A 21,152-nucleotide genomic window follows, 5' to 3' on the forward strand; every position below is an offset into this window, starting at 1 on the left:
GGCCGCAAGTATTCAGTGTCCAAATGCAGCGTGCACTACCGCAACAACAGAGAAGTGCACTTCAAGCAACCAACAAGTCTCGCAGAGCATTTTGCAGACCAAAAAACGGCAAGTTTCCAAAAGTAGAGGAGGATCTGCTTAAATATACGATTTCATTACGCAATGTTGGATATGCCACTTCTCACAAAATGATGTATTTTAAAGGACGAGAAATAGCTGCTGCACATGGAATCTGCATCTCAGAGTTGAAGGTCAACCGAGGTTGAATGATTAATTTTATGAAGAGAAACAGACTTTCTCTTCAACAAACAACAACATTACCCGTATGCCAAAAAAAATGCCGAATGATTTCAACCAAAAAATAATTGATTTTCATGGCTCTGTGATTGAGAAGTGTAAAGTGAAGGAATACTTGCTCTCCCAAATAGGAACCTCAGAACAGACGCCATTCAGTTTCCATATGGAACAAAGTCAAACAATCTATAAGAAAGGGACATCGAGTGTTATCGTACGCACTCCCAGAAACAAAATCAACGATGTACTGCAATGCTTGCTGTAACAGGTGATGGCAGAAAGCTTGCACCTTACTCAGTTCTAAAACAAAAAACCGTGCCTAAAGTAAAATTTCCGCCAGGGATCCATGTTCGTATCGAAGAAAAAGGGTGGACATACACATCACTCGTACAAGAGTGGGTACAAACTGTTTCGGGAAATCTAGCAGGGTCCCTCCTTCGATGCCCGGCCCTTCTCGCGTTGGACAGTTTTCCTTCTTGCCAATATGTCATTATTATGGACTTAAATGAATTGTACTTTTATTAGTTCACAGTTGCCAGTTTGTAACGGGAAGAATATTTTCCAGTGTCGGTACTTCAAAGATACTTGATGTATCTTCTAAATGTAAAGGAACTGTAAATAAATTGTTTAATATCCAAATTCCTCGAATAACTCGTGCATCTTAAGTTTTCGCGTGTATTTTTCGTCCAAAAAGTGTGTTAATTACGAGAGAAAACACGGTAACATATTTTATGTATGCTCGTTTATAAGATATTTGTTAATCTTAAGACAATGTGACTACAGCCTACTTAAACACTAAAACACAAGTTCCTAATCCATGGCTTCTAACACTTCTTCCAGAACTGTTTTAACATTATGAAATATAAGATACAGGGTAAACCCTTTGTTTAGTCAGTGGGGGGGGGGGGGGGGGCACATTTTTTGCCAGTATGCCATTTCATAATATGATAAGTTCCTTAATTATTTTAATCTCATTTTGCTTCAGGTGCTGTTACCAGCTCATAACAGGATCTTTCTGGTATTCATATGATCAACGTGCGCTAGAAACCCTCTGTTTCACTTGTGAACAACCCTGATTTAAAAAATTAATGTGATGTAAAATGATGTGAACCTTCATCAAGTTCATTTTTTTGTGCATTACCATATTTTATGTATGCTCGTTTATATTTGTTAATAAATCTTTCAGTATAAGAATTCCGTGAATAATTTCTGCACCCAAAATTTTACAAATATTTTTCAGCAGAGAAAGTTTGTGAATTACTTGAGAAAATGTGGTACGTAAATCTGACTACTAATCTAAAATTTGGTTTTCATGGTCAAGTAGTGAATACACAAAATTTCTGCAAATAATTCAGTAATTCAATTAGTCAGAGGAGCTACTTACTTTCAACATTTAATATGGTCCTTCCTTCAACAACAGATGAGTAATCTCTTGCAGAACCCATATACTTATTAAGGACAATGCCAAATGGATTAAATGTCAATACTGTTAACATGAACATGCACAGTGCCATTCTCGAGTGGTCCAACATCCCCCGACTGACACTCAGCAGTGAATCATCCATTTCTTCTTTCACCTAAGATTCCAACAGCATGTCATTAAAGAAAATAAACATAGTTTAAAACACAAACTGTAAGACATAATGCGACTAGTCTACTTAAACATGGCTTCTACGACTTCTTCCGGAACTGTTTTAACATCATGAAATATAAGAAAGATATGAGAGTACTATTACTGGGTAAACCATTTGTTTGGTCAGTTATTTTCTCTATGAACTTATACAGGTGTGCTAAGTCCACCTTTGGTGCTCACCTGATACTGCAATGGAGAGATTCTATTGCCATTTGTGTTGCGTCGACCGACACAGACAGGTCGTATGGTGACGATGGGATAGAAATAGCATTAACGAACAGTTCCAATGCTGTACATAGACCAAGAATTACAACCCCATGGCAATCCAAACTGTGTTTACAATTGGATTTATATATATTAATGATATTGTCAATCCACATGTAATAATTTTCTCCAAAGAACTGTGATTTAATTTACGTGTGTTCCGTTGATTCAAAAATAATTCACAGGCCTTGGAATGCAGAAAATCCCTGATTAATACACAAAGTATACATTGGCATATAGTGTACTGTAACTGCAGGAAAAATAATAGGACCCATATTCGTTTAAGATACAGTAAATTCAGGGCTATACCATACACAAATACTCGTACCATTTTTGTTCAACCATCATTTTCTCATCCAGTTCCTGCTGGGTTGGGATGTTTATGGCACCTTTCAATTTTCCTCTATCCAACCTACACTGTTCCTGCTTAACTGTGTTCCAATCCAAGTTTCTTCTAATTATACTATTCTTGATAGTTTTCAACCATCTCAGTCTGGGTCTCCCTTGTCTGTCTCAACATCCTTCCCTCTTCCACCCTCTTAGCATGTGCAATAATGAAAGAAAACATGGTATGCATGTTTTCAACAAGATTCTGCAACAGCATACACTGTTCTGGATTCTTTTAAAACAATAAGAGAGGCTTTTGTAGACAAGACTCGGTTTTAGTCCGTACATTCCCCCAACCTTAGTGTGTGTGACTTTTATTCCTGGAGAAACCTCAAAAATAGTCTGCAGGAATAACTGGCATAATTTTGACAGAAAAAAAATTAGAGCAGAAATTGGAATAATTATATATGTAAATTTAATCTAAAGTTATGCAGATGAACACCACTTCAAACAACTCCTATGATACGGGTTTAGTAGTAATTGTGGAATAAAGCTAATAGTGTACGCTATTATTGATCAAAAGTTCTACAAGAAGAAATAAATGGGGGATCTGCTTACAGAAGGGGCCTGTAACTAGCATGACCTAGACTCAAGTGCAGGCTGCATTCAGTTGTGGACAATGACAAGAAATAACCATCAGGCTTTGGACGATTGTAAGTTGAAGGAAGAAAAGTTCCATGAGCATTATTAAATACATGCCAAGAAGGAATTACCCTATAGTGAGACCTACTCAGATATTGAAATATTGTGTCCTACTGTTCTATTTTTACATTCTTCATAGTCACTGGTAACCGTTTTATATGAAAAAGTACTTTTTTCGTTTAGGACACATTTTATACACAAAAAAGCTTTCGACTCCATACCGGGACCAGCCAAGTGGACAATGCTGAAACACTTTGGCTGTCCTCAGCATTTTGTAGATCTGGTCAAGGCTCTTCATGATAACACATCCAGTAAATCATTCATCACTATCGCCCATGGACTGAAACGAGGATGCATTCTTGCTCCCACACTCTTTGCACTTTGCCTGGCTGTCATGCTATATGGAACATCCATAGACAACCAAGGTGTAAAGGTCAGATATTGCATCAATCGGGGACTGTTCGACCCGACTAGACTACTCTCCCAAAAGCTCACTATGCAAATGCAATGTGCAGATGACCCTGCAGCACCTGCTCTCACACCTGAGGAGTTGCAACAGTCAGTCAATTGTTTCAAGAGTGCTTGCGATCATACCAAAGTACTCGCACAGCCTGCACCTGAAAGAAAAATGACATTGGTCTGTAGGCAAGAGGAGGAATTTATGGCTGAAGGACATCTGAAGATGGCACAATGTGGACCGCCAACCTCCGCTAGGAGAAGGCGCCTCAAGAAAAAGAAGTCGATACAAGTGTGCCTAAGGTGAACCCTTTTTATAATTTTCTTTTATTATACAGTCAATACAGAACAAACTACGGTAAATACGAGATTCTTATATTGCAGCCCACATCTGGGTCAAACCTCTCAAGTTTTCAGCATCTCCAATGTAGATACTACATTGGAGCAGATCGATCACTTGCTGTATCTAGGGAGTATCCTCTTAATAAATGCTAACTATTCACAAGATGTGGATAGGAAATTTGAAGCTGCCCATTCAGCATTTGGATGTTTATCCCATCGTGTCTTCATGAATAAGGACCTCACAGTGCATACCAAGATAGAGGTTTAACATGCTATTGTGAAACCTGGACTCTCTACCGCACCAATATCAAAATACTACAGCGCTTCCATCTGGAAAGAAAAAAAATCAATCTTCAGCAAATGGGAGAACCGTGTTACAGACCTTGCGGTTCCTGAGAAGAAGAAGGTTACCAACATTTGCCATAATCTCAGATGGATAGGGCACATCCGTCGCATGAATGATACCAGGTTTCCTCTTCAACTCCTGTATGAACTCTACTCGAGCACAAGACTTCACGGAATCCCTTTGAGGCATTTCACGAACCAGCTAAAGCATACTTTGAAGAGGGCTGGAATCAACACTCAAACCTGGAATACACTTACTGAGGATCTTACACTTTTGGCGCCACACTGTTTCTACATCAGTTTGAAGAGGAACGACAGACACGAAGAGGCTTAACAAGCACAGCAGCTCCGTCAAGCTCCCCTCCCCCAGCCATTCCATGTGATTTGTGTGGACGTATGTTTCATGCTTAGATTGGGCTACTAAGCCATATGAAACATTATTAAAGCATTGCGAGTGTAAAAATATGAACTGCTGAAGAATATGAGCTTCAGCTAATGGCTACTCATACACAACTTGTGTGAGGTGCTCGTAATCAATGTAGGCGAAGGGTATCTTGGCAATGGAACTGACAAGAATGGTACTAGAAACCCCACTCTTTTCTGACTTGCTGAGAACAAGAATTAGCTTGCCCTTATAACAGGCAACATCCCATCAGGATATGGTACAAAAGAAGAAGAAACTGACCAACTGGACACCAGAGGGCTCCAAACCCACAACCTTCCAATTTCGGATCTCTCATCCTTTCCAAAAGGACAGATATGACCTAGGCCACTATAGCTCAATCGGTAGAGCATCCGATGTGAAACTGGAAGATCTGAAATGGTCTGTTATCTATTCTCTCAGTTGTTTGAAAGCATGAGAAAGTTAGTATGTTTTATCAGTTCAAACCCCACAGTCGGCAGCCCTGAGGATGGCTTGCCATGGCTTCCCATTTTCACACAAGGCAAATGCTGGGGGTGTACCTTAATTAAGGCCACGACCACTTCCTTCCCACTCCTAGACCTTTCCTATCCCATCGTCACCATAAGACCTATCTGTGTCAGTGCTACTTAAACCCGATCAAAAATAAAAGTTCTATATGCACTCAACGTGTGCTTATAAACTGAAAATTTATTTCAAATACAGTTTCATATGGATCGAGCGTGAATTATCTCTGTTTTTGTAGCAATTAATTCGAAGGCATAGATTTTAATTTGGGAATAGTAAGCACCGCTTTTATAAAAATAATTGCTGCATTTTCTGATCCCTACTAATAAACAACAGCTGAATGAAAAGTGAGCTTTTCCTAAAGATGCCTGTACCACCACCTCAATATGGACAATGAAATATACAAGAAACTGCATGCATACAGTATACAATAGAATGCATGCATACAGCAATGAATCTAGTGTAGTGAAATGCAAACATCTGTAAAATCTAATCGCTCCAATGTTGATCTGCTACAGAATTTGAAATAAAGATTGTTTATTCCCAACATCACTTAACTTCCACACTCATTTCATTACCATTCATATACTACAGACAAGACTGCAGTCATAAAATAATAATAAAAACAAATCTACATAGTGGATCAAAATACAAAGCCATGGAAAATGCAAACTCATTTTCATTTCAGTTATCCTTCCAAAAAACATGTTAATTACAGTCAACATACCTCGGGAGAAAAATCTGGCGATGGTGGTAACGAACTGTCTGAATGAGGAGGAGTCAGAGATGGAGAGGATGCATCCGAATGTGGCGGTGTCATTTCAGCAGTACTTTCCTCCATGAACATTTTATCTGAACTCGCAGGATTTTCCATCGCCAGCAAGTCTTTCAAAGTTTGTTTCTGAGCAGCCATCTTCAAAGTCATATTTTCTTGTTTCAATTTTGCATTTGAATTTTGCAGAAAGCGAATATATTCAATAGCTTTTCTTAGAATTGCTGATTTATTGAGCTGGAATAAACATAATTATCAAAAATAACACATACAGAAGTAGTTAATTTTTTCAAACACAATCAATACTGTTAGATAACCATAAGACAAAACCCTTTCAGAACAGCGCATCAATGATTCATAAAGCCAAAGTTTTCTAAAGTAAAAATACTTGTTAAATAACTCTTATCTTCAAATGTCAAGACAGTTTAAAACCTTTGCCGCCATTCATACTTATTGAAGCAGCAATAAATCTATGTATTCAGAAAGCACAGGCATTACAGTTATTTCCTAGTTTGAGGTCTGCATAGCCACACTGAATATAACCACCTTGTGTGCTATTCCTCTGCGATTTCATACAAATAAAAATACTGCCATGTTTCAAAACTTGAAGCTCAGCCAATGGTACAGGGTGGGGCAGAGTGGACTCCCTAGTTTCAATAAATCACTGAAGAGCGTGCACGTGAGTAAGCGGAGTGGGAGTAGTAGCATTTGATGGGGGGAAAGACGCCATTTTAGTAGTCACCATGCCGTGGACTGGCGAGCATCCTGGTTTTGTAGTCGAAACCTTTTTAAAAATAACGATAGTGTGGTGGCGACGCAGAGGGCATTTCGTAGGCGGTTTGGTAGCAAAATTTTCGTTACTGGGCAGCTGAAAACCCACGCAATCTTCACCAAAGACCTCTTCATTCACCAAAGGTGACTGTGTGGTGTGCTGTGTCCTCCATAGGCATTATTGGCCCCTACTTTTTTTGAATCGGAAGATGCAACCGTTACTGTGAACGCTGTGCACTATTGTGAGATGTTGGAGAACTTTTTCTTCCCCAAAATGGAAAAGTATGGTGAGGAAAAGGGAATGGAAGCCTTTTGGTTTCAACAGGATGGTGCCACGGCTCATACCGCCCGTCGCTCTCGCCAACTTCTGCAAGAACAGTTTCCCAGCCGCGTGATCTCATTACGAGGGGATGTTTCATGGCCCCCTCGATACCCCGATTTAAGCCCATGCGATTATTTTCTTTGGGGTTACCTCAAATCTGAGGTTTATAAAGTTCGACCAAGGACCATGGAAGCCCTTAAGGAAGCAATTGCTGATGTCATCGCTGGAATAACGCCAGATATGCTGCGCAGAGTTTTTGAAAACTTTATTGAACGGCTGAATATGTGCGTCGCTCGTCAAGGTTGTCACCTGAGACGATATTTTTAGAACCAAATGAAAAAAAATGGCATTGTATGTAGATTTCAGAAATAAAAAGCTTTTGTAATAATCTTGTACGGTTTTTATACAGTTAACCCATCAAATCAGGGAGCCCACTCTGCCCCACCCTGTACATTTCCTAAACTCAAACAATACATAAAATATATTAATTCACTCTGTAAATATATGAGGCGGGGAGAGAGATATACAACATTCCTCAGGAAAAGTTTAAAGCTTTTTTTTTTTTTTTTTTTGCTAATTGCTTTACGTCGCGCCGACACAGATAGGTCTTATGGCGACGATGGGACAGGGAAGGCCTGGGAGTGGGAAGGAAGCGGCCGTGGCCTTAATGAAGGTACAGCCCCAGCATTTGCCTGGTGTGAAAATGGGAAACCACGGAAAACCATTTTCAGGGCTGCCGACAGTGGGGTTCGAACCTACTATCTCCCGAATACTGGATACTGGCCGCAATTAAGCGACTGCAGCTAAAGAAACCCAAGCATCTTAACAACTCATTATATTTAACAACTATTAATGAACCAAGCCTGAATCTATACATGATGGCGCAAACTTCCTTATGGCAGCTTCTGGTCGTATTTTTCCATAACTTTTTCCTGGTGCATCAATAAAGGGTGTCTTCTACTTTACCGGCACAGATTTTTTGAACAAAAAACAAAAGGTCGACTTACAATCAGGTAAATGCAGTATTCACACCGCATCACACGGTCAACATTTGTCTTTCATTCGTAAAGCAACATGTCTGTTAGTGTGCCAGCAATAAAAACAGACAAAAATTTGACTGTCAAAACTGTTAAAATCACTTAAAATAATATGCATTATTAATATCAACTAATATTTTGAGTTAATTCAGAATTCTTATTTCTTAATATTTCGAGAAATCTATCTGACAAGATGGCAGTAAATGTTAACCAAACCAAACTCCATGGCACTACAGCCCTTGAAGGGCCTTGGCCTACCAAGCGACCGCTACTCAGCCTGAAGGCCTGCAGATTGTGAGGTGTCGTGTGGTCAGCACGACGAACTTCTCGGCCGTTATTCTTGGCTTTCTAGACTGGGTAAATGTTAACACCTAACCTATATGACCTTGTTTGACATTTTTGCTTCTTAAAATGGGCATTATAATGTTGTAAGAATAATATTACGTTGTCCAATATGCATATTTATCATTATGGTATAGATTCTTACTGAAGATTCAATATAATATGGATATCTATATTGATATACAGTAAAGGTTAATCCTTATTGTGACCAGTTGCACAGAAAGGGACCCAAGTCGACAATGGAAATTTTACAGCAGAGCTGAAAAAAGTGTCTGCAGTGTAAAAATTGCATTTTGTTATGAATTTTTATAGTACCTGTAGGTCTTTATAAACTAAGTAATGAAGCAGTTCGATTCTTGCCACTAGATGTCATGAAAATTTTGTAGAATTAGTAAGGAAATAAGTGAAAATTTTTCTTAATAGCAAGTCAGTAATTAATAGCTCCTGAAATATTTCACCTAGAAGCATTAACCTCTTATTTCCTAGCCGTATCTTCTTCTTAATCCTCAATCCAAAGATTGGTTGGCAGCAATTCGTCTTCTCCACTCTTCTCTATAATCCCCTAATCTCTTCATTTCCACATATGAGCCTGCTCCTACGTCATCTCTGATCTGTCGTGAATATTGCAGTCTAGGTCTTCCTCTTTTACCTTGAATCATTCCTTCCATGACATTAACTATGAAACCATTGTGCCTATAGAGATGGCCAATTAATTGGTCTCCTCTTTCTTATTGTTGTTAAAAAGGATCTTTTTTCACCTATTCATCGAAGAACTTCTTCATTTGTGAGTTTTGCTGTTCATGAGATCTTTTCCATCCTCCTCCAGCACAACATCTCAAATGCTTCCGGACGTTTCTTATCACATGCACTAATAAACCACGTTTCTGAGCCATACAAGGCCACACTCCAGACATAGCACTTAATATTGTCTTCTTAGTCTCCACATTTAAATTCCTTGATGTAAGTAGTATCCTTGTCTTGTAATAAGCAATCTTTGCTTGGGCAATTCTGCTCTTTATGTCGACTGAACTTTTGCCATCTGGAGTGATTTTGCTTCCTAAATAGGTAAAGACATTTACTTGCCTTAGTGGTATATCACTAATTCTGATGTCGACTGCAATATGTTGGCGGTTGCATACCATAATTTTGGTCTTTTTTTTGTATTAATTTTATGTTATATTTATCTCTCAATATCTTATTCATTTTTATTAATGCACTTTGTAGTTTCTCTTCGTTCTTCTCTGACAGCTATGTCATCAGCAAATCTCATCATTTTGATTTCTACTCCATTTATCTTTATCCTTTCCATATCCTCTTTACATTCCTCAATGCCTTTCTCAATATACAGGTTGAACAACCCTGGTGACAAATTACATCCCTGTCGTACTCCTTTCTTTATATACGCCTCCCATACTTCACCATTTATGTTTGCGATGCCTCTTTGGTTGTTATAGAGTTCATATAATATTCGTCTATCTCTAAAATCTAGACCAACACTGGTCATAATCTTCATTAACATATTCCAGTTCACATTATCAAAAGCTTTTTCTAAATCCACGGATGCAATAAACAAAGGTTTTCTTACGTATAGCATTTTGTCTATAACCTGTCGTAACGTTAGAATAGCTTCTCGTGTGCCTCTATTTTGTCTGAATCCAAACTGATCTTCAGCCAAATGTGGTTCAATTTTATTGCTTATTCGGTTATATATTATTATTAGCCGTATATGCACCCATAAAACGGGCACTCCCGAGCTCACTTAGGGTCAGCTCATCTGACTTGGAGAGAGTATGTTTGACGTTCCTGTACCAGATCTAATGGCACTTCACTTTTCCTTAAAGCAGCCTCGGCAGTTTGTTTCCATGTTTCCCTAGGATGCCCTCTTCCTCTCTTCGGGTCTTCGATGGCAAGAGCTTTCTCTGCTAAATTGTGTTCTTCTTCTGACGTATACATACCAGCGAAGCTATTTTTCCTCCATCTTGTCGCTGAAGGGCACAACTTTAAAGGATTCTCGCACATGTTCATTGCGCACTTTGTCATGCAGAGTGACTCCCGCCGACCATCATAACATCCGCATCTCTGCGACATGCATTCGCTGGTCAAGCTTTTTCTGCTTTGCCCAACATTCGGAGCCGTACATGAGGGCAAGCCGGACAATGGTTTTGTACACTTTGACCTTTAATTTGACTGGCATCCGCTAATCACACGAAACACCAGTAAGAGAGCGCCATTTCATCCAACCAACACTGATGCGGTGCTTGACATCTGCGTCGATATTACCATCAGTTGTGATGACTGATCCTAGATATTTGAACGTGTCGATCATCATCAGTAGTTCTCCAGCAAGGAAGACAAGTGTTGTGTGGGCCCGCTTACCCTGGCTGCGCAAAGTTGAAGAAGCATTAACTGTGGTTTTTTTTTTATTTCCAGTATCTTATGCCAAATTTAGAATCGCAAAATCTCAGAACTGAAAAATCCTACTTTAGGTCCCTTTCTGCACAACTGAGGACATATCAAATGAAAGGTCAAAACATCCTCTTTTTAGCTGGATAAAGCATGCACAAATAGTTGGTTTGAAAGATAGAGCCAGGAACTGAGACCCATATAAAGCTCAAACAGAAACAAGAACATTCCAAGGTAGAAAAACTAAACTAAACAGAAGCTAATAAATAATTCTCACTTATACGTAGAAATAAAGCTAAGAATACCAAATGCAAAGACAAACTAATCATATCACGAGTTCATCTCTAGTACAGGTAAGAATAAACCAATCAGACTGAGCAAAAATTAAGAGATCAAAAGTCGGACTTCTTCGATATGAAACGTATCTTCTCACCCAGACAGGTAGGTATGTTACGTCCATACGACATATCGAAGTCAGCAGCTAGAGAAGAAAACAAGGTCTACACCACGTATGGAAGGCTGCGCTGTGGGGTTAACCTTTAGTGAAAGTTAGCATTTTTCACTACCAAGAGATTTAATGAAAATATTTAAATGAGCAGATTATTAAAAATCCACAATGTTACACTACACAACTTCATTGTCATGCACGTATAAACAGTAAATACTATATTTCCTCGCATATAACTCTCACTTTTTTAACCAAAAATAAATGTGAACATTTTCAGTGTGTGATATATGCGGGGATATGTGTGCGAAAGATAGTATTCCCGAAAAAACGAAAATTTGCATTAGGCTATTGAAACAAGGCAACTGGCATACTTAACCTATTCATTGTCACTGCCTTCAATCTCCGAGCTAATCTTGCGTACATCATTCTGGTCACCACCCCATACTGCACCATCCTGACTTCCATCCAACACATCTGCGATGCCCGTCTTCAAGAAACTCTTCACAGTAACGTCTGCCAACACCATAACACATGCCCGCATAACTCAATCACATACGAGTTCAACCGACGGCCTGGCCTCTTTATTTTGCCTGCTGGCGTCAGCTCATGCTCCCCTCCTGCCATCCATTCGGCGTACAATTTACGTATGCTGTCCTTGAAGAGCTTGTTGATGGAAACATCTAAGGACTGTTCACAATGTGTGAGTCCACCAGGAATTGAGATATCAGTGTTCATTTCCTGAAGACATTTCTTCATGTCTTCCACCAAGTGTCCGCAGAAACTGTCCAACACTACCATTGCTGGGCATCGAAGCAGTGCCCCTAGCCGTGCTCCCCACACCGTACAGATCCACTCCAGAACAAGAGCTGTATCCATCCTTTCTCTTGAACTTGTACATGAATGCCTTTGGGAAACTTCGCTTTAGACACTTTTTCTTTTGAAAATAACGTACGGTGGCAATTTTCTTCCGTCTGAGGTTATTGCTAGCATGACAGTGAAACGCTGTTTTTCACACCCAGTTGCACGTACAAGCATGCTAAATTCTCCCTTCTTGTTGATGGCGGTGTTGCATGGCACGTCGAAGTTTATCAGGGTTTGATCTGCATTTCCAATTTGAGATAAGAGGTAATTGTTTTTCTTCCGCATTGCTATCAAATGGCGATAAAAATCTATCATTGTGTTGCTGAAATCGTTTGGCATTCTCTGGCAGAGAGATGTTTGCATATGCAGACACAATCCCTTTCATCTCATGAATCTACGGATCCAACCCTGGCTCACTTTCAGATCCGAACAGCTGATTCCTCCTTCAATCGCTAATTTGCGGGCAATGAAATGTAGCATCTCATGCTAGATACTAAAGCCATCATTTCGCAACTCTGCAACGTAATGAAGCAACTCATCTTCCAGCTCAGGAAACTTACCAGTTTTCGGCCCTCTGAATGCCTTACGTGTTCGGTTGGTGGTTTCTAGTGCAGCTTTTCGTTTATGCCAGTAGCGAACATTCAACTTAGTCACACTGAATTCTGGACTGGCAGCTCTGTTACTATGTTCTTATTTAGTCACTCTGAGTTTAAACCCAGCCATGTAACTCCCACGTTTCTCCATAACTTAAAGATCGACCTACACAAAAAAATTTAAATGAGAAACAATGAAATGTTAGACAGAATACTGGTACTTGTCGATAAAACAACAGATGGACAATAACTAATACTGTACTATAATCACTTGACTGCCTGGACAGGGAAACACTCCCAGTTCATGCGATCAGCTCTGCCACAGGTAGTGATAAGCATATTTACAAAGACTGAAGAGAGAGAGGTATTGCTAAGTGTGACTGACTGGCTAGGAATGCAGCCTTTGGGCAGTGGTTTGAGAATTACGTATTTTTGTTACAACAGCTAGCCTCAACCATTCTGCAGATAGAAAGAAATGCAGCTTCTTCTTGTACTGTCACGTACAAAGTACCATAACAGCAATCGTCGAGTCCTGATATTAAATGTAGCCACGTCCAAGGAATACCCCAACTTTATTTCGTTTATGTACCGTATGTCTTTATAACCACCTCAGAAATTAATGCGAGTTATATGCGGGGATTTTTCCTGTAATTTCATATGTTAAAAATGGGGTGCAAGAGATACGCAGTGGCAAGTTATATACAAGCAAATACGGTATATCAAAAACTGAGTGTTATGGCACTGTTGCTTGTGATAAACCCAAACACCAGCCAATCCAACAAAACATAAAAACAAGAAGAAACATAATGAAATAAATTGCCAAATAACATACCTTAGCATCAATTCCAACAATCATATTTTTCAATTCGATAATTTTATCATTTATACTAGTTCTGTACCGCCTTTCAATTGCATTATGTGCACTTCGTTTCACTTCTCTAACTTTTGGTTCTTTAACTTGAGTAGAAATTCCAGTAATTCTATTGATGGGCAACTTCTCAGGATCAAGAACTACTGGAATACCTACAAAATAAGGAGAAGTATTAAAACATTCAAAATATAACTTTGAACTTCACAGCGAGTTTATCAAAGAATGTTATTAAGTTACCTGGTGCAAGAATGGTGCCATGCGCTGTATTAACCAAAGTGTGAATTGATGCTGATGCATGTGTAGGGGTTCCTGTTGACGTTGCAGTCACGCCAGTCACAGGAGCTGTTGTGTACATGACAGCAGCCGAGTTCAATTGCGGCTCAGACTTTATAAGTTGAGCAGGAACTAGAACCTAATATGGAAACAAAAAATGAATAATTTACTAGTTTTCATAGAGAATAATTTCATCAACATTAACACTTGAAATCCTGAGTAACCCATAGCTATTCCAATTTCATCTTTTATATTTTTGTATATTTATCACATGTTGTAAATATTAATTTGTTAATTGATAGGCAAATGGAGGATAGTTTCATAGGAGAATAATGGACTCTGTCATGGAGGGTAAGAATCTGTTTCTAATTATTTAAAGGCAAGAGGTACAGAACTAAACGAGGCCACAGAGCTACTTTCAAACAGAGGATTATGGGAGGCATTTAGAAAATTGAGGCTTGCAGTGTGAACACTGAATGAATATTATATACATCTTTTTTACCATTAATTCACAGCATGCCCAATTACATGACATGTTTTTGAGTAATCATATTACAAAATGCAACTTAAGTTCCTAATTACATGCAAGATATATTGACAATCCGGTGGTTGTTAGGATGTACATTTAAGTGTGTAAATAAACTATATCCTATTCTCACAGTTATTCAAATCCTACTGAGTTTGTGAAATGTAAAAATTGTTTCGTTTCTGACTAACCTACATTTGCTCATTGGCCACAACTCTCTACCTAGAACACCTTTAATTAAAATGCTTCCCCCTCTCTCTTTCAAGTAATTCACACTGTATTAATAAATGGTCCACTGTTTGATCACTGACAATGCATGGACATGCAGGACTATCTAAAATTTTGAAACTCAATCATATTTAATGTTTTATAAATATCTATAAACACGAGATTACAAAACGTCAGCACCTAAAGGTACAGCGATTTCGCCGATCTGGTCATGAACAGAACAGAGGAAGTCTCATCTGCCTCTGTCCAGACCGTAACTCGTCAGGCAAGCGACTTCACAGCCTCTGAATGGCAGTCACAAGGCGGCAGTGCTACTATCAAAGAAACGGGGCAGCCCTTACTATACGATCCCATATCCCATGGGGAATAGTATCAAATACAGAAAAACAGAACAATCTCAGAAGTCTGCTCAAATCTGTCCCAGCAATGCTTCACTCCTTTCATGAGGGACTGAAAGGAACAGCAAAAGGAAATGAATTACAGATGGAAGATGATGACCATGCTAAAACAGATTAACCTAAAGTTCAGAGATGAAAGTAATTTGACTTGACAGTGTTCAGTAACATTATAAAACATAATTCAGTAATGCTAAGAATAGTTTCATTTTTGTTTTGTTTGAACAGTAATTACCTGGAAAATTATTGACAGTGATGTAAGTGTAATATCAATACAGTACAGTAAATATGGACACATTAATGCACATTATCTACTCAGAAGTGTATTAAAATTTGTTACCATGTTAAAATCATAAGATAAATAAAATCAAAGATTCTTATTTTATTAATAGCAAACTGCTCAACAAGTTCTGCTGTATGTAAAAGTTTTCACAACTACTGCCCTACAATGGATTCATACTAAGTAAATAAGTTGTAGGAACATCCACGTGTTTTCACGCTTTTTCTCAAAATCATATTAATGTAACTTTGTTCTCTTTAGCATTTGTCATTATATGTTCTACTTCACAAGATTACCTACCTGCTGCATTTTATCTGACTGAAGTTGCCCCATACTCTGTAGAGTGAGAAGTTGATTCTGCTGAGGAACTTTCTGCATTGTATGCTGCTGTAGAACAGGTGCATGTTGCTGTTTTAATGTCTGCACTTGAAACTGTAGGTGAGAGCCTTGCAATGCTGATGCTGGCTGAAGATGAATCGACTGCTGTCCAGCCGACTGGATGTTTTGAACATTACGGACAGCAACGGCTACTTTATGATTGCGTTGCTGGTGTGGTGCAATGCCAGTCTGTTGAACAACAACAGCTGTTGGATTTTGAATGAGAGGAATGGAAGCTGTAGATTTTCCCTGTGTTTGTACCACAGGTGATGAGGATTTTGCATCAACAGTCTTTGGAGATGATAAAGGGGAAGACACAGGTACTGTCTGAGGGGCAGGAGAAGGATGAAGCCTCCGAGGAGAAACAGATACTGGAACATTAGCAGTAGCAGGAAATGAAGAAGACATCACCTGCTTTTGCACACTCGGTGTAGAAGTTTGTGCTTGTGGCGTGTAAGACATTGTTGTAGGTAAATTGAGAAAATCAAAGCTCACATCTTCATCCATTGACAATGGATCTTCAGTAAGTTGAGAGAGAAGTGCATCATCAGAAAATAAGTTAGTATTCTTTGAAAACAGCTCATTCTCACAATTTGTCAACAAATCTGAAACAAAGAAAACAATGTATTCTTCACTTCACTCATCTGTAATACCAGTCATAACAAATAATTAAAACTGCATATTCAGATTCATTTCTAGGACTGAGACTAGGAAGCACACATTTGATGATAAGTATGCAAATATTCTAACAAATAGTAAATCTCATACCTCAATGATGGGGGTCAAGAGATGATGCAGGTCAGATAGAAAATATGAATGTGAAGCATCTGGTACAAGCAACTACAAGAAATGCCAGACACTGCTGGGGGCTGCAAGGTTGGAGCCTCTGGAAGTTGTCACTTTTGAAGGGCGACCTGCGTGTCGTGATGAAGATGAAATGATGAAGACGACACATACACCCAGCCCCCGTGCCAGCAAAATTAACCAGTGATGATTAAAATTCCCAACCGTGCCAGGAATCGAACCTGGGACCCCTGTGACCAAAGGCAAGCACGCTAACCATTTAGCCATGGATCCGGACTAAATATTCCGAGACAACAGAATTCTCAACATGTTTTATGATGAAGAGTATGGAGACAAGTAATTTAAATCACAGGAGCCATAGAGAGGAAACTGTGATGTTCACAGCCCAGGATCTACCATACTGTACAACAATGTGGCAGGAAACTGATCTTAAAATCAATATACATAACCACTGTCCAAAAAAAAAAAAAAAAATGGCCCCTGCTTTGCCTTTTGTAGTGTCATCACAAATGAAGTTAAGAAAGCCTTGTATTCTATTACATCCAGGCCAAGAGGGGTCGATGATAATCCTATAAATTTTATACACATTCTCATCCATATTTTCAATTACTGTCTTCCTAGGAATCCAGGTTCAAAACTCCTACCCAATTACTGTCCCGTTTCTATTCTCCCTACCATCTCCAAAGCACTAGAATAGTTTATTTATTTGGGAAACCAAAACAGCGAGAAGCCGAATTACAAAGTTCCACAAAGGAAAAATATATTTACAGTGGAGCAGCACAAGGCAAACATAAAAAAATAAGTGGAAGAACAATGAGGAAAAAACATCTATTGATAAAAATAGAGGAAAAAATTAAAAACTAACAAAACAATAGACACACACATAAGTAATGGTATAGAACAGTAAAAAATAAATAAATGAATATTACATTATGTACAAAAGGGAAGATAGCAATGAGAAGAGAAAAAATGAATATGAAGAAAATGAACTAAGTTAAGGAAGAATCGATTAAAGGAGGCAGAAAAAACGTCCAAGTTCCTGTCAGAAGATAAAGAGTTAAGGAGGGTTGGTATGTGGATAAATAAACTTCTTTGAACGAGAGCGAGGCGGGAATACGGAATATGAAGGAGCGGATTAGTCCTGGTTTTGCGAGTTGGAACATGTAAGGAAAAGAAGGATGTAGGTTCGGGAGAACAAAATAAGTAATGAAAATCATTTTATTTTCCGTATTGAAAGAATCTCAATAATAATGTTTAAGTAACGATGTTTAACTAAAAATGTTAACATCCAGTAATGTATTGAATAGGTTGGAGTCCAATAAATTCTTTTATATTATTATTATTATTATTATTATTATTTAGAACAAAATAAACCGTTAACAGCGTTATATAGGAATCTAAGGTCGGCTACCTTCCTGCGACTAGATAACGGGCGAAGGTTTAACTTATCTAGTATCTGATTACTGCTCAAGTTTCGACAATCAGATACTCTGGCTCTAACAAATGGCACATGTACGGTACATGTTCAAATACATGTACAGGAATACCTTGCACTCTTACACCCTTCTAGACCTGCTGTAGTCTGGCTTCACGAAGAGCCAGAGCACAGCAACTGCCTACTCACAAAGTGACTGAGGACATCAGACAAATAATGGACGAAAGACAAAACAACTATACTCACACTCCTTGACTTAAACAGTTCATCAACACCATGAATTCTAAAAATAAGCTACTATGTCCACATCACAAACAAATTAGTCATCTGTGGAAGTGGTCTACATGGCTTTCTAAAATTGTTACCAACACTACTGCAACTTGTGGTCTATTAGCAATGAAAAATCTGAAAATCAGCACTGATGTGCATTAACTCTAAGCTAAAGACAAAAAAAGAGGAAACCACACACTTGGTAACAAACACTTGTTCAAAATCTCTCAGATGTATGCCCACTAGGATGAGGATGAAAACCAAACAGAACCAATTTGCTGGAGAAATCTATTTGTCCGATACCGTATGCTTTAATACCAATAGGCCTATAGTTGGTCCGTTACTGGATATTATCACCATATTGCTTTAACATGGGACGAACTAACGTTACTTATTACGGGTTCGCCCTATCTTATCACGAATCTCGTAATCGTATTTAAATTGCAAGCTTATTCAACAAATAATTATAATTGTATGGCCTCAGCTACCGTGTGCTAGCATTTAGGTTTGATGTCATGCAAACTGCCTGCAGGTAAATTTCAGAATTCTGTTGGATAACCTTTGAATTGTAAAAAGCAACGTGGGTAAACACCACATGCAACACTGTCCGAGATCTTTCACATACAGACATACAACATAAGAGTGTCATCTGGACTTTTTTCCGCCCTTCAAAAATCTGACTATCTCAGTCATGTCTTATTACATTGATTTGTAACATTTATGCTGGAGCAAGGTTTTGCACAGTAATAATCCATGGATATCTATTTTTTTTTGTGCATTCTGTTTCATTTGCATTTTGCGGTTCATTATAATATTCGTTGTGTCTAAATAGGCTAAGTAATCAAAAATTCTATATTGTTACTAAGCGAGTGTAAAACACCACCGCCCATAACAGCTTCTTACTTCCTCATGATCTATTATATATTATTTTTTATTTTAAGGATTCTTCATTCACACTTATTTATTCCTCAAACTCCTAATGAAAATGTGAAGAAGGCAAGTACAACGGATAGTGTTACAGGCATCGAAGCCTTTGTATCTTAACACCAGAGAAAGAGTGCTTTAGTAACAGTGTCGTAATGTGTAAGCAACTGAGCAAGGCACTAACAACAACAGAGCATCACCTTCCATGCCACATCTGTGCTGCTGTAGCATGCCCTAGCTGTGAACTTCTACATATCTGTTCCTAACATAGCTTTCAATTCAGAATTAGGCGAGTCACAGCATAATAGAATTATTGTGTAGGTTTAAAGAGGAATAAGAAAACTCTTCCCGAGTTGTGGAACAACAGATGGTGAAATTATAGCAGAAAACTTTTACCATTTTAAATTATGTAGCCTAGAATGAATAAGAAACATCTCAATACTGAACTGAAATACTAACTGTGTAGGGTTACTAACGCAGACTTTCAGTAATATTGACTTTGTGTCACCAACTATGTAGGGTCTGCTTTTGTATCCAGCAACAACTAAATTCCAAATATGCCATACAGTAAGTACACAGCAGGTGGTTTTCGAGAGTTCTTGAGAGATAGACAGTTAAACTGGAGAACAAGATAACTTACATCCAGTTTAAAAAATGCTCTTGAACAATATGCCTTAAAAAGAAAAATGAGGGAATGATTACCACAAACACATAAGTTCCCACTATTATGATAAGTTGGTCAAAGTACTTTATCACAGTTATTGAATTGGTATTATTCAAAGAAAGATATATTACTATTCTTTTATTCTCCCTAATAATGAAGCATGTGCATCCTTATGAAACATTCCTAGGTATTAGCAGTAAAGAACTCCACAGCGACACACTCAATCTAACCACAAAATGTACTACTATCCACATGTTCCATACGTCCACACCATGCGTTCCAGAATATAAGACAATTCAAAATAAATTAAGAATATTGTCTAAGAGAGAAATTACTATGAACTGTCATATTCAAGGCGGTCGATAAATGATACTGAATAGAAGAATCGAAGATTTAAATGCATCAGACACATTGACATGCTGACATGTGAACTTTCAAAATGGTATTGCATCAGAAATAAAATGTATTGGACAGGTACGCTAATAAATGTAAATTATCTACTTGAAAATATGAATTCCTAAGACTGGATTCAAACAAGTGGCAACCATAACCCAGGATGTCAAATATAACCCTGTTTATCAGCAAGGTAATCAATCAGGCAATCAACAAAATGCATTCATTGCTACGTAAATATCAACAACAGTTATAAGTGAATAAGAAATGTTTACCATCTAAACCACTAAGTTCACTGATATTAAATCCGTCCCCTGCGGAGAAGTTTATACCACTGTCAAATTCAGACATTTCTGTCTGCGAAATTGTCCACCCGCCTGGTTCCGCCATTATTTTGGTTCACTGATCAGCATACGTAGTTGGACCAATGAAAAGCGAGCGTTCTATCGTACGATTTTACGTCACTGCTCGACTCCGCGTGCAATCTATATTTTGATACATTCGTTCTATGATTCATTCCACTATCCAAAACCAATCCACGAATAAACTGTTTATGTGTAGTGTATGAAAGACCTGATATCATTAAATAAAATATCAGACATTATAAAATTCATTTTAAAATATCTCAGTTTATAGTGGATAACCTCGTCATGAATTTCCCTTCGTAATTTTCGGCTAGTTTGTTTCGGTTGGTAAAACGTGCAAAAAATGAATAAATTGGTGTTTTGCACACACATTCTCTTTCGATTAGGCTTGCGTTAGGTTTACCCGGGGTTTACGTAGTGTACTAATAGTGTGTACTGTGCGCATAGGGAGCATGATAATAGCCAAGGTCTTATTTTACTCTCCTTTGATTTTGAAGGAAGAATAA

General features: G+C 38.3%; 1 protein-coding gene across 1 annotated transcript in view; it reads right to left on the reverse strand.

Moving 5' to 3' along the window:
* SREBP (Sterol regulatory element binding protein) overlaps positions 1 to 20,671 on the reverse strand; it is a 131,916-nt gene extending 111,245 nt beyond the window's left edge. Inside the window, exons 1-6 of the mRNA XM_067143594.2 lie at positions 20,557 to 20,671; positions 15,714 to 16,396; positions 13,949 to 14,123; positions 13,673 to 13,863; positions 6,019 to 6,300; positions 1,679 to 1,871 (exon numbers count right to left, since the gene is read on the reverse strand). Coding sequence (XP_066999695.2) covers positions 1,679 to 1,871; positions 6,019 to 6,300; positions 13,673 to 13,863; positions 13,949 to 14,123; positions 15,714 to 16,396; positions 20,557 to 20,671 — 1,639 coding nt within the window. The remainder of the gene's footprint in view (positions 1 to 1,678; positions 1,872 to 6,018; positions 6,301 to 13,672; positions 13,864 to 13,948; positions 14,124 to 15,713; positions 16,397 to 20,556) is intronic.
* Positions 20,672 to 21,152: the final 481 nt, after the last annotated feature.

The sequence above is a fragment of the Anabrus simplex genome, chromosome 3 (genome assembly GCF_040414725.1).
Source record: "Anabrus simplex isolate iqAnaSimp1 chromosome 3, ASM4041472v1, whole genome shotgun sequence".
In the NCBI taxonomy this organism is placed as follows: domain Eukaryota; kingdom Metazoa; phylum Arthropoda; class Insecta; order Orthoptera; family Tettigoniidae; genus Anabrus; species Anabrus simplex.